This window comes from Mixophyes fleayi, chromosome 3, assembly GCF_038048845.1.
Source record: "Mixophyes fleayi isolate aMixFle1 chromosome 3, aMixFle1.hap1, whole genome shotgun sequence".
Lineage (NCBI taxonomy): Eukaryota > Metazoa > Chordata > Amphibia > Anura > Limnodynastidae > Mixophyes > Mixophyes fleayi.
The window spans coordinates 314,021,793-314,046,101 of record NC_134404.1 but is presented as its reverse complement, the minus strand read 5'-3'; the positions used below and the strand labels follow the sequence as shown (position 1 = coordinate 314,046,101).

The window sequence follows — 24,309 nt, the reverse complement described above, 5'->3', positions numbered from 1 at the left end:
AACTACAACTTCCACATATCTGAAATGGAAACGGGACACACCTATGTGAAATTTTTTAAAAACAAAATAAAAAATCAGCCCTAAACTTCTTTTTAGATTCCAAATAAGGTAAAACAACTATTGGAGCCTTTTTCAATAAGTCCTGTTAATTTGTTTTTTGCCGGTGGACACAAAAGGAAGGTGCTGCAGACATTGGGGGTTCCTGTGGCCCTGTCTGTTCTCAGACTGTTGTCCACCAACAACAAGCTCCAAGCAGAAGTAGGAAAGAGGAAAAGGAGCTGCAGCTGGCAAAGGAGACTTGTGGGGAACCCGAATATCATGACTATCTGGCCCCAGGAAAGTAACCTCAGGGGACTGGAATGTTGTCGTCAATATTCCACCCAAAATTGAATTCATCATTTCGAATTCAATTGGCCTTTTATAGTCTAAACATATTTCAGGCATTACTTGCTCTTTAGATATATATTTCCATGTAACAATTAAACAAAAAGCTAAGCTCATGTACTTCAAACTCCACCACTGTCTACAAACCCAAACACTTATGGAAAAGATGTGTAAGCCATTGGCTGCTGGCATCAATAAACACAAGAATAACTGCTGATTTTGACGCTGCAACGTAGTTTCTCCTACGTCGGAGCGTTGAAATCAGCAGTTATCCTTGTGTTTATTGATGCCAGCAGGCTTACACATTTTTTCCATAAGTTACAGTTACACCACACTGTTATGTGAATTTTACTTATTTTTAGTGTAATAGTAAAAATAGTAGGGATGGAAAAAAACAACAACCTGCTTTCACAGGACAGAAGTGGCTGTGAGGTCAATACAGAAAACAAGAGTATGTACAATCACTGATTTGCCATGATCATATAGAAGAGTGGTCTCCAAGCCATACCTGCATGTATGTTACAAAATACAAGCTCATATGGAATAAATTGTATGAAGGTTTTCAGATATGCAATAGACTAGAGCACAGGATTTGCTGCACAGAGCTCTTACTTTAAGCATTCTTTTTCACCACCACACAGCAGAAAGTTACAGTATATAAATAACTTTGACAGAATTATATTTTAACTTGCAGATCCTGTTTCTAACCATAAGCAGGATTATAGCAAACTTTTAATACTCATTTTCTATTAGGAAGCATATATTTCTTAAGTAACAGCCATGCTTGGCAGCAGAATCAAGAACATAAATGGAACATTTAGACTGGCCTTTAAAGTGCTAAGTTCCTATGACTAGCACACAGATAAAGTATAAAAATGAATATGTACCAGAGAAGTGAAAGGATTAGGAAGCACACATAATCCTACTGCTATTGCTTTGCATAAATTACTCCTGTTATAAGATGAAGATACTGGGCTGCCATTTCTTGACATGTTGTGTTAAAAGGTCTCTTTGATCACGACACAGTTCAGTGTTCATTCCAAGGGCAACTTACGTCAGTGTGAGGATAGACGGACAGTACTCTAGCTGGATCATGGAGTTAAAACTTTCCACAGATTTCAATTGAAGCTCTGTTTGGAAATTAAGTGATTTTTCCTCCGCCTTTACAATAACTGAACTCACATGTACACCTTCAATTCAGTGACTGGAGGCCACTGAGATGGGTAAACATTGCTTCACTTTCAGATTATTATTTTACAGTTTTATCATGTCCTTGCATTTGATTCTAGTGAGCAGCAACATGAGGCAGCCCTCAGCCGTTAAAAGGAACCACACAGAGGAAGGAGAGAGAGCACAGTGCACTCCATCCTCCTCCGGGAATGCCGCGTGCCCTCTCTGCACTGTGCAATCCACGGGTATGCCGCCTGACCTCCCGGCACTGTGCACTCCCCCGGGTATGCCGCCTGAGCTCCCGGCACTGTGCACTCCCCCGGGTATGCCGCGTGAGCTCCCTGCACGGTGCACTCCCCCGGGTATGCCGCGTGAGCTCCCTGCACTGTGCACTCCCCCGGGTATGCCGCGTGAGCTCCCTGCACTGTGCACTCCCCCGGGTATGCCGCGTGAGCTCCCTGCACTGTGCACTCCCCCGGGTATGCCGCGTGAGCTCCCTGCACTGTGCACTCCCCCGGGTATGCCGCGTGAGCTCCCTGCACTGTGCACTCCCCCGGGTATGCCGCGTGAGCTCCCTGCACTGTGCACTCCCCCGGGTATGCCGCGTGAGCTCCCTGCACTGTGCACTCCCCCGGGTATGCCGCGTGAGCTCCCTGCACTGTGCACTCCCCCGGGTATGCCGCGTGAGCTCCCTGCACTGTGCACTCCCCCGGGTATGCCGCGTGAGCTCCCTGCACTGTGCACTCCCCCGGGTATGCCGCGTGAGCTCCCTGCACTGTGCACTCCCCCGGGTATGCCGCGTGAGCTCCCTGCACTGTGCACTCCCCCGGGTATGCCGCGTGAGCTCCCTGCACTGTGCACTCCCCCGGGTATGCCGCGTGAGCTCCCTGCACTGTGCACTCCCCCGGGTATGCCAACTGACCTCCCGGCCCTCCCCCGGGTATGCCGACTGACCTCCCGGCACTGTGCACTCCCCCGGGTATGCCGCCTGACCTCCCGGCACTGTGCACTCCCCCGGGTATGCCGCCTGACCTCCCGGCACTGTGCACTGCCCTGGCTATGCCGCGTGATCTCCCGGCACTGTGCACTGCCCTGGCTATGCCGCGTGATCTCCCGGCACTGTGCACTGCCCTGGCTATGCCGCGTGATCTCCCGGAACTGTGCAGTCCATCCTCCCCTGGGTATGCCGCGTGACCTCCCTGCACTGTGCACTCCCCCGGGTATGCCGCCTGACCTCCCGGCACTGTGCACTCCCCCGGGTATGCCGACTGACCTCCCGACACTGTGCACTCCCCCGGGTATGCCGCCTGACCTCCCGGCCCTGTGCACTCCCCCGGGTATGCCGCTTGACCTCCAGGCACTGTGCACTGCCCCGGGTATGCCGCCTGACCTCCCGACACTGTGCACTGCCCCGGGTATGCCGCCTGACCTCCCGGCACTGTGCACTGCCCTGGCTATGCCGCGTGATCTCCCGGAACTGTGCAGTCCATCCTCCCCTGGGTATGCCGCGTGACCTCCCTGCACTGTGCACTCCCCCGGGTATGCTGCGTGACCTCCCTGCACTGTGCACTTCATCAATTGTTTTGGCTCCACCCACTGAACAATGATTGTGCAATTTGGTCACAAATGACAGAATGTCTGACCCGATTGCTCAGTGGTAATTAATCCTAAGGACACACACACAAAACAATACTTTCCTTGTTGCAAAATCATATGACATCATTGCATTTACATTAGATGTCAGCCAATAGTCACAATTTTAGAAGCGCAGCCCTGATTTTTGGCAGCATAAAGGGGCTTGGACTCAACTGAAACAGTTGGAGACTAATTTGAACGACTGTGAAATTTGGCAGGTATGATATTACACCTTCATATAAAGCAAATGCAGCAACAGAAAGAGAGACCATGACTTCAACATCTATATCTTGTAGCACTCCCAACCAGTTTGTTTATGAAGGGACGTTTGTGTCACCGACCGCAACAGAAAATTAACAATGCTGTTAAGGCTAGCCAGCCAATTAATAAGAGAACTCATTCAAGGATAAAGGAGACCACGAGAAGCTTTATAGATTTCATGCAAATAATTGATTTATGCCTTAGGCTTTTGTGTTTTTTTAACAAATATCTACCATCATAGAAGCATGAATGCCCCCTGCCCCCCACAGTATTGATTTAAAGAAAAAAAATAAAGTCTAATTATGAAGGCTGGAAACATGTCTAAAGACAGTGATTCCAAAGGCGTCGAAGCTGTATTAGGATTTTCCTTGGTATCTTCATCCTGATGGTGTATAATGAAGGGCACGCTGTGCAGTTAAATAGAATAAACACATATTTTCTACATTTAATTGTCAGCTTCTGACCTCGTGTAGATTAATTTTCTGCTTAAAGAAACCACTGTGTGCTGGGCTATTACAACTTCCTATTGAGTCACACTAGGATGAATGAACGCCTCCAATAACTGCAGAAAGAAAACGTGACTTGGACAATTTGACATTGGAAGACAAGGTAGGTGCCAGTAATATTTTCAACAACGGAATATTTTGCTCTGTGGATCAAAGTGGATAAATAACTAGAAGATAGAAAAACAAATTAACAAGTTTTATCTCTGGATATAATCATCAAAGAGGCATCACCGGAGGGTAACACAGGAACATAACCAGCTTCCAGGCGGGTACATACAATGTTAACAATAACAAAAAATAAGGTTTATTTATGTTACAAGTTTTAAATGATCGACCTGGTGTTTTCTAAATAAAAATGCTTATAGGTGTTTGTGAGCCGCATCCCCCCCCCCTCCAAAGTAAACGGAGATGTGCACAAGACATCAGGGGATCCCCAGATCACATATAGCAGATCCCAGTGGTTCCCCTCTCACATCTTCATCATGCTCACCACTGCTCTGCTCGCTACCACTGGCAGCGTGGTGATGGCGGTCTGATAAAAGACTGGTCGGCTAGAGCAAGAAGGGTGCAGTAGACATCTGCTGCCAATTAGCTTTTCTTTTCATACAGGCATGTGCATGTTGGCCACTGACAACACTGTGCCAGCAGGTGTGAGCAGAAACAGCAGCAGGTATAATTAGTCATGGTGCCAGGCCGATCACAGGAACTCTGGAAACCAGTAGTTATATGGAACAGAATTTTACTTACAATATTCCACCCTAATCGAATGATCAGTAATGACTGGAGGTGTGTCATACCTTAATGAGATTCATTTTCAAGCACGACAATCCAACTACACTATTAGAGACTGGCAGAGAAGACTTTCTCGTTGGCCCATGGGATTCCCCTGATTAAGGAAAATTACCAGGTCCTAGAATTACCCCAACTAAATCCTGTGTTTCCCTATAGCTACCTGCAATTTTACGGTCACTAAGGCTAGGTAAACACTGGAGAATTTTCCGACCAATCTATTATCTAAAATGATTGTACCGACGACAAAGTCCAACCGGTCGGGCGATTTACACATGCACACATTTACCTTTAATTGCTGGCATTGGCTGAAAAGTCCACGACTCTGTAAACTCTATGGAGATGGTGAGTGCATACACACTACATGATCGGAAGGCGATTGGAACGAGATTATTAAACAGTACAACCAGCCAAATGTGATTATACACACTAACTCGACATGTGGCCGAGCAGTCGTTTATCGGGTGATTGGCCCGATAATCAGCTGAAAAACCACCAGTGTGTACCAAGCCTTAAATACTACAAGTGAACAAGGCCTAAACCATAAATTAATTAGATTATTGAGAAAAGATGTATTTCCCTAGGGACAATAGGTTAGCGGTTCAAAGTTGTTTCATATTATATTTTGAGGGAGGTTTGCAAAGAAATATTTTGACCTGGCACTGGGTCACTGTTTGACCTAGGTGGCATAGCTCATTTAATGGGACTAGCTACTATGGGCCCCATAACTCAATTTTCACTTCCTACGTTGTCAGTTGAGTTCCAGTACAGGCCATGACCCATACTAAACATTCACTTACATGGTGTACTTCTACAGGATGTCCCATCACCATCTCATATATCCTTGTTTGTTTTACAAAAATGACTGGATCCTCAATTAAAAGAATCCACAGACACTGAACGCTTTGTTATCCTGGCTAATGATTGTAAGCAAGAGCTTCCATAATTACTAAAAAAGTTTAAATCATCATCATCATTTATTTATATAGCGCCACTAATTCCGCAGCGCTGTACAGAGAACTCATTCACATCAGTCCCTGCCCCATTGGAGCTAACAGTCTAAATTCCCTAATATAGACACACACACACTCCCACACAGACACAGACAGACAGAGAGGGAGAGACTAGGGTCAATTTTTGATAGCAGCCAATTAACCTACCAGTATGTTTTTGGAGTGTGGGAGGAAACCGGAGCACCCGGAGGAAACCCACGCAAACACAGGGAGAACATAAAAACTCCTCACAGATAAAGCCATGGTTGGGAATCGAACTCATGACCCCAGCGCTGTGAGGCAGAAGTGCTAACCACTAGGCCACTGTAATCATGAAGCTACATGTTAAGCAAATAAATTATATAGTGACAAATCTGGATTGAATAAGGAAACAGGGTTTTCTTGTCTCCACAGAAACTAGTGCATTTCATTTGGGAACATAAAATAATGGTGTCTATTAGGTTTGAATTCATATGATTTATGATCATCTTCCTACTCTAGGAAATTAGCTGGCTCTCTGCAGTCGGAGACGCTTCCTAAACAAATTCATTTAAGACCTCGTTAATTTGCACATCACCGTGGCAACTAGACGTCTGAGCGTTATCCCGCAGGGACGAGCGTGCACACCTTAAATAAAGCCGTATCTAGACAAATAAGTCAGCCACGGAATTTGTGAAAAATCTGAATTTTGGTACAACAAACTATATCGATATAAAATGGATAAAACCAGAAGAAAAATAATAATCCTTATAAAAACAAAAAGGGTATTTCTGTAAGAAAAATAAAACAACATACACATTACCATTTACAAGCGTGTTATTTCACATGGAAGCTTAAGGTATGTTAAATAATTTCTTATACTGACTGCCACATCTCGATAGAGCAAACCGATGTGTCAAGTAACAGACATGTTCCTGGTTTGTGCGTCTCTTTAAAATTACTCTTTTAAACAGGATTGTGCATAACCCTAGAAGTAAATATTGGAATTGCTTATTATTTCTACAATGAGCAAATTGAATCCGCTCTAAGAGAAACAAGGCGAGACACATGGGAGATGGAAAACAAGAACTTCGGTGTATTTGTAATGCTGGGTACACACTACACAGTTTTCATCCAATAAATCGGCTAAATCAGCCGACATACGACCTCTCGTTCAAAAGTCGGGTCAGTGTGTGCAGTGACACGATGGTCGAAAGTCTGCCCAAATGGACGATTGTCGCCTCATTTGGTTGGTCGTACCGTTTAATATTTTCGTTCCAATCCCGTTTCCGTTGTGTAGTGTGTATAAACTTCCGACCGATCCACAACAGTGAGTATGAAATTACAGTCATTGCTCATGACAACATAGCTGTAAAAAGTCGCTAAAGGGACGTCTGCTCTTCCCTTTATCGTCCTAAACAAGGCTAGTGTGTATGCAGTCCATGGACCGAGCGATCGGAACATTGATCGCATGTAAAATCGCTTGGCATAAAAAGTTGGTCGAAATTTCTGTAGTGTGTACCCAGCTTTAGCCACAGAGAAACACAAAGTAGTAAACAGAGAGATAATGGGGGGGATTCAATTCCGCACAAGGTTCTGCGACAAGTCCCCGGCACAGTCTGCAGAGACATGAGGTTTACAAAATAACTGCTCTAAAAATATATAAAAATAGCAAAAGCTAATATACATTCAGCATACATGCAATGTTTCACAGATGCTGTATATTACCTCTATAGTATGACCTATAAGTAACACTGTATTGTACTCCAGCCTCACTAAATGCCTGAATTCATCATCACATGAGAATGACTGTCACTGCACCTAATCATGATTATTCAAATGTTCTTCAAAAGGAAAGGGATCAATCGATCTTTGTAGCTGGTGCTGGGATTAATAAATAGAACACTGTGTCTCGACTAATAAATGACATGCTATACTCCATTGAACAGTGAGTCTTTTAGGAATAGCGGACAGGGCCTGCCTACGAAAAACGGAGGGTGCTACAAGATGCCCTTTCCTGGCTACCAGCCAGGAGATAATATTTCTCCTTCCCGAAAATGTTCCAATAATGAGAATGCCAAGAGATCTTTACAAAGCACTTTCAGCATTCTGTGTGGTTGCCAGATACCTCCGGGGGAAATACCTGGCATATTTGGCATTGCTCCTGTCTTGAAAGAGACGTACGACAGATACGATTTGTACCTTGTAGGATGTACAACATCCCTCTATAGTCTTTCATCTAAGATGAGCCCTCTAGCAATGATGCAAAGTTCATCTGCTGTATACAAATTGATACTGTGTTGGTTTACTAATGTTCTGTATGAGCATTTGTAACGAATGAATAGCTTATTCTGAAAAATCTTATACAAATACATTACAATTATAAAAAGGTGCAGTTTTTCATTTTATAGATTGTTAAAATTATCTATAGATTTGTGGAAGACACTGATAAAATGTGATTATAAAATAAAAAAAAACAAAAACAAAAAAAAACACAAAACAGCAAGAAATTAAGAGTGACAATACTGTTGTACTATTTAACCACTAATATATAAAACAAACTAGAACCAATAGAAATTCAGTATAGATTGATGTTAATACGTCTAGTTATATGCGATTTATCTAGCTATATTTACCCAGCTTCATAAAAGAAATGTATAAAAGGTTTCTGTGATCAGGGCATAATAAAATGCCTTCTTTTCAACAATAATCTTTTCTACGTATAAACACTACCACACTCGCAGCTGAGTCAGCATTCCTCACACACATTTTTAGAGCACAGTATATAATAAAATCCACTTCAGCCTTTTTAGCACAGCCACTGCAAGATTAATCTATGTCCACACACAGTCCGAAGATACAGAAATTAATAACGTACAATAAATCAAAATTTGTGGATTGTATAGGCAGCAGCTTAAATACATTTAATGAGCAGTCACATAACGCTGTATTTCTATACAGTTCCTACTTATACTATAACACTTGTTTAAAATATCACTGATACTTTAGGTCTAATGCTAAGAAGTGGAATTGTCTGAGAGCCAATTGTTAAAAATGAATTGCCCACTCCTGTACTTAAATAGAAGGCCCTTCAGTCAAGAACCCAACCTACCTTGTGTCTTTAGAAAGAACAATCTGATTTGCTGAGCCCACCCAGGAGAGCATTGTATCAGTATATAATATTTATGTTTAAATGCAAAAAGATACAAAATTTAAACAAAAAACAAAAAAAAGACTGCCACTATGGAGAGGGGTTGGATATTTTATGAATTTCAACTATGTCCACATATAGATAAATGCTTAAAAAGGACAAATACATTTTTTTCTAGTATACCAAACCTAAAACATCACATTAATCAGTTAATATAACTTACAAAGAAAACTCTCTGAAAACCCAAATACTAGTTCATGGGTTCCAGCATCGATCTTCCTGCCTATATGGCGGATCAATTATAAATAACAAAACAAAAGAACACTGAATATATATGGGGGCAGGACCACTGTAGTTTGTTGCCCCATCTGCGTTTGCTATTACTGAATGTCAGTAACTTTGAATACTGGAAATGCACTCCTGACCCCTGGAGTTCTCCTATATGGGTAGGACTACAGAAATAATATGAAGCTGTAGTAAGGGAGTGTCAAAAGAACGGCAGAAGCAATTTATGGTCTTCTGGCGGTGCGGGAAAAGACAGCACTTCAACCAACATGGACCCCAACAAGTGTTCTTCTGCATGAGTGTCCATCACTGTGAGGATTCAGCGGAGGAGATACCTACACTATCTCCGTGGTTGCAAATGGCATCTGCAGGAATGAGGGTAAACACACAACGACTGGACATGTTCTGGTAGTTAGAAAACAGCAATTTGGTGAGATGGAGGAGCTAAAGAATAATTTCATTAACCAACACTACAAAAAAAAAACACTATCCATAAAAATTAGCCTACGGCCTAAAAATTACAACGCTGCAGCTACAGCAACAGATAAAGATAATGTACATTAAAGACCATCTGGATTCTGCAGAATATATTATTGAAATATAAGTAAAGAAATATGCAATGATATAAGTATAACTAAATTTTATGCGAATAAAATCTTACAATACATTTGGAAATGTAATCATTTACACTACAATCTTAAATCATTTTAAAGATCATTATTTTCACTAGTTCTCAAAGGAATTTACCATCTGTTTGTAAAGCCTATTCATTGTAATAAATGTGTGGCACCATAAAGGCAGAAATCTACGTCTGTATGTCAGAGATAATTCTATGTTTCTCTGCCGCATAGCAACATTCCTGTCTGTGTAACACATCAAGCACATCCTCAGAATCATGGGCTGCATGAGTATCAGATCAGTGTGTGGTGCTCCTTTCCTCTGGCTGAGAAATACTAACAGTAACTTCCAAAGCTTTTTAGATATACAGTTAATTTTTTAGTCCCCTAATTCATTACCAGTAGACATTCAATTTTTAACATTCGATTCCATATGTAAAACACACAGCAGAGTTGCAGCGTTACCGCATCCTAAAATGTATCATACGAATGCTTAATGTGATATATGATATCTGCACGTTGGAGCTTTTCTTAACAGACATAAAAACATGGAAAGGTTTACTGCAGGTAATGTAGATTAAAGCTAGGTAAACACTACATGGTTTTCGTCCAATAATCGGCCCAATCAGCCGACATACAACCGCTTGTTCAAAAGTCGGGTCAGTGTGTGTAGCGACACGATGGTCGAAAGTCTGCCCAAATGGACGATTGTCGCCTCATTTGGTTGGTCGTACCGTTTAATATTTTCGTTCCAATCTTGTTCCCGTTGTGTAGTGTGTATAAACTTCCGACCGATCCACAACAGTAAGTACGAAATTACAGTCATTGCTCTCGACAACATGGCTGTAAAAAGTCGCTAAAGGGACATCCGCTCTTCCCTTTATCGTCCTCGGCATAAAAAGTTGGTTGAAATTTCTGTAGTGTGCACCTAGCTTAAGGCTTTGGTAGCTACAAAGTATCAGCCAGCCCACACCTATGTAAAGCCCCGAGCTACAATGTCAGTACTATATAGTGCAACGCGCTATTTTTATATACCTGTGCACAATGTGTGATCGTATGTGATTTTGGGGGTGTAAATTAGCGTTACACAGCGTTAGAGGGAAATACCCAGATGTTCGCTGTATGAAGTCTCTAGGTCTCCCTAGGTTTACATGTCTTTCTTTTGGGTACTCCAGTTTTCTACCGTGGCACAAGAAAATATACGGGTAGGTTAATTGACTTCTGTCTAAATTGTCCCTAGTGTGACCTGCAGAGCCTGCGATTGTAAGGACTACTGGGGCAGGGACTGAACAGATAATTGTATGATTATATAGCGCTCTGTAAAAAGGTTGATACTACAAAGGCTGATAATGATAGTTAATAAATGTCAGTGCGCACATAAGAGAGGCAGCTTCCAGAGCCGTAACTTAGAATTCTAGCGTCTGGGGCGAGAAAGACTAATGCGGCCACCCTAGCCCTCAATTTTAAACCAAATTACCCTGAAATATTTCTAAACTGCGCCCCCATTCAACATTGCGCCCTGGGCGGTCGCCCCTATCGCACAGCTCGCTCTGGCAGCTTCTAGTCTGAGCTTCCTAGAGGAGATAGAGACCACAGAGGTCATACCTCCAGCATCTAGAGCACTGGTGCCGCTTCCACAGCAATACCACTAGGACATGTGTAATATCAACTTGTAAATGGGTGAAAGGAATTGGAAATGCAGAGTGATTAGAGATTATGAATGTAAATATTATGCGGCATCATCTCAAACCAGAAACATAACATAACTAGAGGTCCCATTTGTAGGGCACCACTTCTTCATTGAAAAGTTATATATCTGGCAGCATGGTTTGACAAAAAGAAATCTACTTATTACAGCATAAAAGTAAATACATGATATTCACACTTTTGTACTAAGGGTATACTTTTATAGCTATAGACCTGGACTAGGTATAATAAAATTCATCCTCTGAGTATATCGTCTACTGGGCCGCCCCCACTGCCAGCCATACCCGGCACAGTGCTGCCCCCACTGCCAGCCATACCCGGCACAGTGCTGCCCCCACTGCCAGCCATACCCGGCACAGTGCTGCCCCCACTGCCAGCCATACCCGGCACAGAGCTGCCTCCACTGCCAGCTATACCTGGCACAGAGCTGCCCCCACTGCCAGCCATACTCTGCACAGTGCTGCCCCCACTGCCAGCCATACATCATCATAACACACTGTTACAACCATCAGCAGAAATATATTGTACAGGGTTCCATTCCCCCCTCACGCCACACCATATTCCTGAGGTAAATACTCATAGTGATGAATAATACAGATACGGTCAACAGTGAAAGCAGAAGTGACGGCATAAGCACCCTTATAGAGGACGCCAATCCCTAAAACGGTAGAATCAGCAAGACCGCATTATAGCAGAAACAGCTGTAACTGTACAAATACAGTTATCAACTTTATCACACACCACCTTACCTGGAATCACATGGCTTATTTTGCTGTAGACTACAGCTTGAAAACTAACCATCCTTACCTAATCAATAGAGTTCAACTATCCTCCATGACAGTAGCGCGGCCCAGTGTCCCGGCTTCAGGTATCTGTGTCTTGGGGAGGTAGACATGGGTGGTGGTGGTGGTGGGGTACCTTATTTTTGACTCAGGAACCAGATATGAACAGCTATTTTAAAGTCGACATTTAAAATGGCAATATTTTGATTTTTAGTTCAAAAACCCTGTACAGAGAATAACATTCCTTAACAAAATAGGTTTTTTAGTCTTTACTAAATATAATGTTTCAAAACACCAGATATAATACAAAAGGGTAAAGTACTGAATAAGCATGATAAATGCAGCCTCATACACTAGTATATTGTAGAGCATCAATACATGAGCACATTTAATGCCCCAGGTTTCCAGTCACCATGGAAACGGCTATCAGAAACAGCAAGCTTTTTGTGTACGTTCTGCTTATAGGACTCCATGTTTGTCATGTGCCCTTTACATCATGAGTTTTCACATGATTTCATCTAGGGACAGAATTATAACAACAAAAACAGTATACAGAAGTACTTATTTTTGTTGTACTAAAATATTTAGAGAGTGCATCTTACTTATTACAATAATGTGCTAAGTAGGCAGGTAAACTTGCCAGAAGTTGATCGTCCTCTCAAAATTGCACTACCTACATTAACAGAAACAAAAGAGCAAAAGTTTATTTTTTTTGTTTATGTCAAGCTATAGTCCAGGGCAACTCTGCTATAAATACATTAAAAAAAGTATAAAAGGGAAGAATAAATTGGAGTAATTTGTAAGTGGAAAATCTCTTTACTTTTAAATGGCGTGATGTAGTTATCTTTGCTCAATTCAGTAATAATACATCCCAATGCAACTTCTGAAGTTACTGAACCCACTTTAAGGGGTATATTTACTAAACGGCGGGTTTGAAAAAGTGGAGATGTTGCCTATAGCAACCAATCATATTCTAGTTTTCATTTATTTAGTACATTCTACAAAATGACAGCTGGAATCTGATTGGTTGCTATAGGCAATATCTCCACTTTTTCAAACCCGCAGTTTAGTAAATATACCCCTAGGTCAGTGGTTCCCAAACTTTTGCAGTTCGCGGCACCTTTAGAGTCTCCATAATAATCCCCTCCAAAATAATTACTGAGCAGTCCTGTTTTAGAAGTAGTTGGGTCAAAAAAATTTAATAAGTATTTAGGTCAGGACAGAAATACTTATTTAGTTGTATGCAAAAATGCCCCTTCTACATCCAGACATACTGCCCCCTCTCACTCTGCCCCCCTCCTCTGCCCTCTGTCATGCTGTCCCCTCCTCTGCCCCACTGTCCCCCTCCTCTGCCCTCTGTCACGATCTCCCCCTCTTTTGACACACTGTACCCTCTCCTCTGCCACGCTCCCTCTCACTCGGTCCCCTCTGCCGCTGGAAAGCCAGAAGAAAACAAAACATAAACTCACCAATCCGCGCGGCGTGGGACCCAGCATTCTCCCTCTCTCTCACGCAGCTTGTCGCTATAGTGACAAGCTGCGTGAGAGAGGAGTTTGCTTGGTCCCGGCGCCGCACGGATTGGTGAGTTTATGTTTTGTTTTTTCCTGACTTTCCTGCGGCACCCCTGGGAGCTGCGGCACACACTTTGGGAACCGCTGCCCTACGTGGTTAAACACATGTAGTTGTAGTTATTTTAATGAGTCGCCCGGATGCAGAATGTGTGCAGTACTGGCTGCATGGTGAATTTAGAAGTGAGCAGGCCCAGGATACTAACAATAGCTGAGCAGCCATACAGCTGTTTTGTGCCTAGATATCATTAAATCCCGATGTAAAACGATCTAATCTTTCTAGCGCCTGCACTATATTGTTTTTTATGAATTGTATATCCACGTTACAGCATCTATAACCATGGAAGGGCACAATCTACCATGTTAAAGGATGGCATAGAGTATAAAACAGGTGGCACTCTTGCTACCTGTGAATAAATGCACGTAATAAAAGACCAGGAACATGTCAATATAATAGTTTTCACAGTAGAAACTCAAAGTAGTACTAAACTGGAAGCTTTCAAAAAGCTTCCGGATCGGTGGCAATGCAACATCTCATATGTTTCCTCATACAGGAATATCTGCGATGTTGGGGTACCCAGAAATGTGCACTGCCTGACATCGTAATGAGGTCTGGCAACATTACTTTGAATTGGATTGGCCACTATATGTATTGACGTGCGAATTCTGTTCATTTGTGTAACATTACAGAATACATTTGGCATCATCAGACTTTTAGGCAGCGGCAAAGCTTAAAACGCTTTCATTAGCGTACACAAACTTTCTCTGGTACATACCATGTAGTAGATTACAAATGGCACATCATAAAAAATGATGTTTTATACAATTTAACATATTTTATTTCCATTATAAGTCCATAATAATGACCGGAATAATATAAAATCAATATTTACACCACAAAGTTTGTATAAACATGACATTACACACACAATTTTTAGTGTAAAAGGAAACTGATTCATTGCGCTCTCCAGGCGAGGGGTGAATAAACAAGCATGGTCATACAGTATCATATTTCCTCTTCTATTGTACGGCTATTTCACGGAATGTATTGGTCATTCTCCCCCTGCTGGCAGGACATTCATTCAAAGGATAACAGCTAATAATTCTCTCATCTCAGCCTTATCTAAATGAGGATTCTGTACAAAATGTTCCAGACCAAGTGAAAGTAAAATATAAACATGGCCATTAATATTTACTTATTTAAAATTAGCCATTTTTCGTAGAAAAACGACTTAACTCACGATGATGGTCTCGTTTTGTAAATAGCCTAAAATCAGTTCTATGTTTAAAAAATATGTTTAAAATTAGAAATAAGCAACAAGTGGCTCTCCAGCTGTTGTGGAACAGCAAGTCCCAGCATGCCCTACCAGTCAGAGGCCAACTGCCCATTCCAGCTTTAGAGTTTACAATTGTGCTAGTCTTGTGATCACATAACCATATCTCTAGATCAACATTATAATTCAAGTACAGAAAAAAAATAAAAAATCATTTTGCACATGATTGCGATACAAATATTGAATACTCTAGTTTTATTTATAAAATACAATGTGTTCCGTGCACACTCTACATCATTAATTATTTTAGTGATGATCCATAAATCAGACCAGACATGAGTAGATCTGAAACAAGATCTCTCCATCTGGTGCTGTTGTGACATCACTAGGCTGGAAGCACATAACTTCCTTATCTTTCCCTGCAGCCTATCTTGCTGTACACATGGTCTCTGATTCTGAGCAAGATACAGGTTTTCCTACTCTACCCTTTCTTCCTGCACATAACGGAAAAAAAAGAAAAGAATAACATACAGTTTTGTACAAACAGTACTATTACAATGCCTCAGTACACACACACTCATTACCTTTTTAATTCCTTCACTTGTGTAAGCTTAACAAGAAGGGGCGGGGGTCATTTAATTCAATCCACAGCTATTGTACATGGGTGTCAAAGTTAATCAAGCAGCCACTGTCAGCAGGGCATGATGACAGGATACTCATCCTAGGATTTAGCAATACTATCTTTCAACTAGGCCCCTGTTGTTTTTTGAAAAGCTGTCAGACCAGCTATGAATAATGAAACCTGCAACTATACCGTCTAATTTTTTTCCCTCTGGAATCCAGACAGTAAAGCCCAGAAGGAATCAGATTTCTAAAATTTCCACTAAGGCTGGTTTGCATTAGAACGTGTGAATCCCCACAAATAACGCTTAGTTCAGTATGCAGCTGCTGCAGAACCTCTTGGGGGAGAAGAAAACAAATCAAAACGTGCAGCCAAGATGTACTATGCTTTGTTAAATAACATTACCAAGATTGTCCTCTGATAGCTTTGTCTCCCATGAGGTTCTGCAGCAGCCAAGAGGCATGTGTAAAAGATTCATTCATTCTTTTCTGCCTCATCAGCTAAACTTGAGAATTAGGAGAAATCTTTAGGATGAAGCCCCCCCAAAAAAAAGTCTTCTGATTTTTTACTTACATTTGAAACATGACCTCATTCAGAAACACACCATCCACTAAAGCCACATATTCATCCAGCAGGGTCCCATTTCCTTTGACCAAGGCTCCAAAAGTCTTGATCTGGAAAGGAAAAATGAGGTTAATATGAACATAGCAGCACATGGATCGGTTTGAGCCTGGTCCAATTTTCAGGCAAAGAAATAAAGAGAACTGCTTACCCAGCTTACTAGAGGACTGCTCATGAAATTTTCCAGGACTGGAGTAAATATATCATTCTCCATTTTCTAAAAAAAATATATGCAATCCTTTCTCCTGACTTAGAATAAAGAATCAATCCAAATGGTATTCCTATAGCAATAGGGCAATCCAGGGTCCAGGATGTAGTAATGCCATTTGGGTGGAAGAAAAAAAAAAACACAACAGGAACAAATAAATAATGATAATATTCCAAAATTGGAAGCACTTGGGTAAATCTTCAGGGTTGAAGTCTTAGAGATCCCCCTAATAAATACGACACATTGTAATGATAAACGCCCTGGTTCCCCTCCCTCCTGTCTCTCTGCAGAGGTGCAGAACTAGGGTCTGCATGCAGCACAAGTGGGAGGCTGAAAGGGGGAGGAATAGGAGGGGTGGAGAGAGGAGAAAAAGGACTCCAGTCTTCAGCAGCTCTTCAAGAAAAAAAAAAAAAAAAAAAGAAAGAAAAATATAGGCAAACACACCAGAGCTCTCACTACATCCACCCCAATCCCACTGTGTGATAGCTGTGGGGTTGTGACTCCTCCTCTATCACACTCTTGTCAATGCAGAAGGGTTACTCTTTGCAAGCAGCATTAACAATCCACTGAGCTGTCAATATTTCCTTTGAGGCATAAAACAAAGGCTTGAGATTTTTTTTTTTTTATTATTATTACAGGAGCTGCTCCCCCTGCACCCCTCCCCTTTTCCTGTCAGTGATGTCTGCTGCTGCTTTGTGGCACGTTATACAGGGTCAGATCTCTGCGCTAGAAGGAACATGGGATTACTACCTCTGTGAATGTCATTCCGCCACACAGGCATCTCAGTGCCGTTATTATACGTTATTACTGCAGCGAGCGGATCCCTCCGCCGGCAGCACCACCTCCATTATACACTCTAGGAGGTTGGGGGGATATAACATATCCTCATTATCCCCAGTGTAGGGGTGAAGTCTCCAGCGGGATAGCTAGAGACTGCAATACTCTCCTTTTTCACTCAGGTTCTTTCCAATGGAAATATCCCACTGTTTCCCTAAAGTGGAAAAAAAAAAAAAATTGCAATGTAATTTTCACTAGACAGCCCCCAGGTCTCACAGGACCATGTGTAAGAAAAGGAGGAGGGAAGTGGGAAAGATGTGTGTGGAGCTAGCAGACTGTGCTCAGAAAATCTGCAGCATTAGTAGCCCTGAGCAGGAAAAGCCTTTTTAATATCCCCTTCCCCCCAAAGATGATCCAGATCTGTACCTCAGCCATCCTACACGTCCTCTGACTGATCCACTTCATTCATCCATTTCCTCCCTGACCATGTGACTGCTCTAAATAATTAGATCAGCCATAGATATATCTCATTTATGTTAATTACATTTTATATAGAACATGTTGATTTATATTGCTATATGGAGCTGTAATATTATTATTTTTTTTAATTATGGCAGACACTTTTCCAAAATTTGTCAGGAGCAGAGAAAGAGGAACTGACTCATAATTTCCTTTATTTTGTTGTAGCTTAAAGCAAACATACATAGCTTTCTATGGCAGAGGATATTTTATGGTATATTATCAATATACTATATAGTTTGCCTTGTGATAAACATAGAAATGCTCTAAATTACCAGTGCCATCTACCTGGCTGTAACTATGAAAACATTGTCTTCACTCCCAAGAAAGGTTGAAGTTTGTGTGTAAATATTTTATATATATATTTATATATATTTAATAAAACGTATCTCATGATAGAGAAAAAGGCCACAGTTGTTCTCTTTTCAAAGCAGAGCAGGGGGTCCAGGAGACTAGAGCGGCATTGTCAGGTCCTTATCCAAATTTTGCTGTAGGGCCCCATAATGTCCCTCCCCTGTGTGAGATCTACTATCTGGAATTCTTGGGACTTTGGAGTTTTTCCAGATAAGGAGATTTTCCTTGAATCGGAGAGCCATGTCTAAAATATAATACATTTGAAAAGTGTGTCTGCAGCGATAAATCAAAGAACGTAGATTCAAAGTGACCACCATGCCTGTTGATAATATGATTATAATTGATCAAATCATCCTACATGTTAGTAAATATGATATCTGCTATCATGCTGTGTTTGCATTTATTTTCTGACCAAAATAACAGGCTCCTGTGGTTATGAAGAGATCTGCCTGCTCAACCCACCAGGTGGCACAGTGGTTAGCACCAGGGCCGTAACTAGAGCTGTGCGACAGGGCCGAACGCCCAGGGCGCAACGCTGAAGGGGAGCGCAATTTAGGAATATTTTAGGTTCATTTTATTTAAAATTGAGGGCTAGGGGGGCGGCATTTATCTTTCTCGCCCCAGGTGCTAAAATTCTAAGTTACGGCTCTGGTTAGCATATTTGCCTCACAGCACTGGGGTCATGAGTTTGATTCCCAACCATGGCCTTATCTGTGTGGAGTTTGTTTGTTCTCTCCATGCTTGTGTGGGTTTTCTCCCACACTCCAAAAACATACTAGCAGTTTAACTGGTTGCTATTAAATTGATCTTAGTCTCTCTCAGTGTATTAGGGAATTTAGACTGTAAGCTGTGAGTTCTCTGTACAGCGCTGCAGAATTAGTGGCACTACAGAAAGTTTGCATCTGTTGCTATACTGGACATTGATGTAGGTGTCTGCTTGAGCAGCAGTATCATACCATGTTTGGCCTCCTTGTACTGACTATAGAAGGATACCTAATAAATATGTCTCTATGACATTATTATTGAAAAGCAGTAATCGTGATATTGTTAAGACTTTTTAGTCAAAAACAACAACAAAGGTAATCTTTTGGCTAAGAGATGCTTTGTTCAACATCTATTATAAGATGTGTCCAGTTGAAAAACAGTAACATTTGTTCCAGGGGTACATCAGGAATAATGTGTGTACCCCAAAATAGTGTAGATGTCAGTGCTCGAAGTGGGACGGTATGTGCCAGTATGACATGCCAACAATTCTTCACTCCACTTCAAGCATCCAGGGCTGGCAGTTAGCGATGTAAGAAAGGCGGGGGTGCGCCATGTCGGAGAGGCGATCCGCCTGCCTTCCCTGCTTGTCCATAGGAGCTGCTCTCTGCTCCTCTCTGGTCCATTCTCACCTACAGTGGCAGGCGTGACGTCATCATGTCCCGACGCTGTCAGTGAGGAGTGACACAGAGAGGAGCCAGGGGATAGAAGATAGGAAGAAAAGAAGACAGAAGAAAGAAGGTCATGGGAAGATAAGTAGAAACGGAGGGGAACAGCAGGGAAAACAGGGTGATGAAGAAGGGAACAGTGTAATGAGGGCCCAAGGAGATGAAGATGGGCACAGTGTGATGAAGATGGGTATAGTGTGATGAAGGAGGGCACAGTGTGATGGAGGGGGCACAGTATGATGAAGAAGGACACAGTGTAATAAGGGGAACAGAGTGATGAAGGAGGGCACAGTGTTATAGAGACGCACATTGTGATGAAGGTGGGCACAGTGTGATGAAGGTGGGCACATTGTTATGAAGGTGGGCATAGCGTGATATAGGTGGGCACAGTGTGATGATGGCAAAGGGCACAGTGTGATGACGGGCAGGTGCACAGTGTGATATGGAGGGGGCACAGTGTGATGATCCAGGAGCAAAAGTGTGAATTCATAAGTGAGATGAAATAATAGGAGCAGGAACAGGGATAGATGGAGTGCATCAAGGAATAGGGGAGGAGTGGGAGAGGCAGGATGTGAGACACAGGGAAGAGCAGGTAGGGAGGGAAAGAGGGGGATACATCGGGCCTTTCATTTCAAAGTGGAAGTTCCATACCAGCACTTTTAAATTTACACTTCAACCACTGGTAGATGTAGTATAGATATGTGGCTTTGCAGTGTTAGTAGTAAATGCTAAAGCATTGCTCTATTTTTACACAATATAATAATGTAATAAAATTTGGGCAATAGTGTCTGGATATTTATGAATAAATTCAAAAGTTGCATTTTTATTATAAATTGTAATTAAATACAACTTAAATGAAATACAAACATCTGCTGTTTTTTACTTTACAAATCAAATAAGAAACTTTTTTCTTGCAGTAGTCCAATTGAAAATATTAATTATTATTGTTTATTTATATAGAGCTAATTATATTATGCAGCGCTGTACAGAGAATATAACACACTCACACACACAAACTATGGTCCATTTTTATTAGAAGCCAGTTAACCTAAATTAATATAAATATATTTTGGACCGCTTTAGGCACCCTGGAGCACCAAACCCACACAAACACGCGGAGAAAGTAACGAAAGGTTGGGCGCAACTTGATATTATATAGCTGCAACACTAATGAATTAAGTACTGTCAGCTGGTGGAGTCAATATACAATCAGACGCGGCTAAATAGATAGACATCATCATATTGCATCCTTGCACCAGCAGCCACAAGAGACACTCTCCCTAAAGGGCATATCTACGGCTGCGTCCACAGCGCAAGTACATGAAAACGCTGTTACTGTGCTTGGCCTACACATTGTCGCCCCTGTCCCACCTCTCCAAGCTGTAGGGGATGCAAGTCAACTATATGCAAATATATATATATATATATATATATATATATATATATATATATATATATATACTTACGCCGTTTTGGTGCACATGTGCAGTACAGAAATATATATCTTACACAAAATAGATATTATTTGTATTATTCTGTAAAGCCTAACAAGTATTTAAGTCATTATTTAGATAATTGTACAATTATTTACATGGTACTTTGGTCCTTGGGTAAGGCTTGTGGCTCAGTTTATTTGTTTCCATTGAAAATCTTTAATTCACAAAACTTATTTTGCCATAATTTAAACTTTTGGTTCCTATAACTGTTTTTTTTTATTTGGGACATTATTTTGTATGGGTATGGGGCCAGATGGGGGGGGGAGAGTTGCCGGTCCAACCACTACGCCATGAAAAAAATGATAGACTCGACTGGCGCTTCAAAATTCCACAACTGCTGTAACCTGTCGGTAATGTGTGATTAGTTTGGACCTTATATAAACTTTCAAAAACCTTAAGGTGCCCGTTGCCTTGTAAAAGACAGTAACAGTTGAAACGCGCATGGCTTTAAAACTGGGAATGCTGATTGCTTCGCTATTTAACGTCTAATGCGGAAAGAAGTACACAAAATCCAAGCAACTACAACACTTTTATTGTTCAGAGCACCTATTCCCGACAAAGCAGCATCTCAGAAGGGGATATATTATTACATGTTTTATGCTTTCATTGCTTTGTAAAAGCAACATTTTACTCCATTATTCTGCCAAATAAAAAAAGATATGTGGGAATTGCGATCCTTTTTGTATTTTTTCTCATGAGTACATGTGGATGAAGAAAAAGGGGGAGCGATACAACATTAATCCCAACAAAAGGGCGTTGGTTTTGATCATTGTGTTAATACATGTTCTATGCATTAAGAATCTGATATGTGATGTATACCTTCAAATAGCGCCAATACATATATCCTATTTATTGCTTGCAACCACTATGCCAACCACTACTCTACTCTTATGTGTGGGTGCCAGCACATGCATAGCAAAGGCCTGTTTGAGCTTTTCAGAGCTGAAAGCCCAAACGGGATGTCACTCACATACACAGACCCCCACTCATGCTCAGAATAGTAGAGTGGGGGCAGAGAGCGTAGACACATATCGCCAGGGCCCCCCAAAGTTTTGCTATCAGGCCCAGTGATTTTATGCGATGCTCCTGACTTGACCAAACTTCAGGTCACATGTTTGTTTGTTTGTTTTTCAAAATGTTGGGATTTGTCACCCTGGAGCTTTGGATCCTCCCCTACAGGATTTAAATGGTTAGTGACCACACGTACCTGCAGCTCAGTATATAGCTTAGTAAGGAAATGTGTATTCTGAAGGAGGCAAGAAAGCAGTTGGTGATGGACAAGAGGTCTGTACAAGGAGACTGAAATCCAACAGACAAAGGTCAGGAGCTGAGTAGAGGGCACAAAGGGCAGGATGCCTGAAAAGAAAAGCTGAGGAGATGACTCGGTGGAGAGAACTCACAAAACAAGGTGTTATGTAACCTGCAGTAAAAAGGTGAAAGAATCTGCAGGAGAGAGAAATTGCAAGCCCTGACAAGTTGGAGACCGACAAGTGTTCTGTTTACTGAAAGTTATTTACGCACGACAGGAAAATCCTGTCCTACAGATAGAGAGACCACAGCGGAGGGAGAAGAAAAAGGAGTAAGGAGGAAGATGAAGGAAGGAAAAGAGAGAATAAAGGAGTAGGAGGTTGATGAAGAAAGAGGAGAAGCAGTACCGGATCCTGCGCGGCCCCTCTGATTGTGTTTTAAAGACAACTGGAGCATCCTTTGCCTGCCGCCAGACATATGGATACAGTATGTGGCCACAGGCAGCCCGCCCGCCCCTGTTACGAGTGATGAAGGGGGCGGGCCCCAATGATTGCAGTGACAGAGTGCATAAGGCTCTACTAAATCACCTCCTCCGCTAGGAAAAAGTGTAGATTCGCCCCTGAGTAGAAGAGTAACTGGGACTCGGTGAGCACCTTCCATGGGACAGATTGTGGGCTTATGGACTGAACCATTGTAGTGTGTATTCTGTGTGTCCCTCCCATGGAGGAGGGATGGAGGAAACTGGTATAAAGTGCAGCCAGAGCAGAGGCTGCATATAAATGCTCTCTGCTATATCGGTCACTATGTTGCTCTCTACATTGCATATCTTTCACTAGGATGCTCTCTGTATTGTATATTAGTCACTAGGATACTCTCTGTATTGTATGTGACTTGGATGCTCTCTGTATTGCATATTCATCACTATTACTGCCAAATTATTATGCATAAAATGCATATGTCTTTCTGCTTTCTCCGCATGGATGTCTCAATGCTACCTAAAGCTCAACATATACAAAACAGATCTTATTATCTTTCATCCTGCCAGAGCCACCACCTTCGCTCAAATTTCCCTCACTATCAATAACACGGTGTTATTGTGGTGTTATTAATACCACAATTTCCTCAGTGTCCCAAGCCCACAGCTTTGGTGTCACACTTGTCTCCGCCCTCTGCTTTATTCCTCTCTGCCAGTCTCGTCGACTCTCCACCTTAAAAACATTGCCAGAATACGCCCTTTTCTTACTCAACATTCTACCAAAACTCTTATCCATTCTCTCATCATCTCCCGTCTTGACTACTGCAAGCCTTCTACTATCTGGCATTCCCAACATCCATGTATCCACACTGTAATCCATCCTAAATGCTGCTGCAAGACTTATCTTACGCTGATCTTCCTCTCTCACCACTTCACATTTCTTACAGCACTTTGCAAATCCCTACACTAGCTGTATCCTCCAGAATTCAATTAAATTTACTCACCCTTACCAACAAAGCCCTCAACAACACCACCCCTTCATATATCTTATATCAAAATACCCTCCCTTCCGCCCTCTTAGATCTACCTTTCACCTGCTCCTTGTCTCGTCTCTGGTAACCAGCTATCATTCCCGCCTACAAGACTTCTTTCGTTCTGCTCCCCACTTATGGAATTCACTACCACTCCCATTCAGGCTTTTCCACAGCCTTCAAATATTTAGACACTCTCTGAAAACCCATCTCTTTTATATACTGTACTTTATCCCAGATAATACTCTTCACACTAATGCATCCTCACAACTGTCCCAATCTCCACTCTGAGCCACACTTGCTCCTCTTGTTTCAGCTGTGCCCTCTTCCCCTTTGAATATAAACTCTCTAATGAGCAGGGTCCTCTATGCGTTTTTCATGCCTGCATTTATTTTGTCTACTTTGTATTTCCTTTTTTTATGTATGTC

General features: G+C 41.9%; 1 protein-coding gene across 10 annotated transcripts in view; it reads right to left on the bottom strand.

Annotated features, from left to right (window-relative positions):
- CCDC88A (coiled-coil domain containing 88A) overlaps positions 1 to 17,142 on the bottom strand; it is a 127,105-nt gene extending 109,963 nt beyond the window's left edge. For 4 of the 10 annotated variants that reach the window (XM_075204022.1, XM_075204027.1, XM_075204025.1 and 1 more), the window contains exons 1-2: positions 16,495 to 17,141; positions 16,296 to 16,396 (exon numbers count right to left, since the gene is read on the bottom strand). In XM_075204022.1, coding sequence (XP_075060123.1) covers positions 16,296 to 16,396; positions 16,495 to 16,557 — 164 coding nt within the window. In that variant the 5' untranslated portion in view covers positions 16,558 to 17,141. Of the gene's footprint in view, positions 1 to 16,295; positions 16,397 to 16,494 lie in introns of all 10 variants that reach the window. The other 6 variants (XM_075204020.1, XM_075204023.1, XM_075204026.1 and 3 more) reach the window with 4 other exon arrangements.
- Positions 17,143 to 24,309: the final 7,167 nt, after the last annotated feature.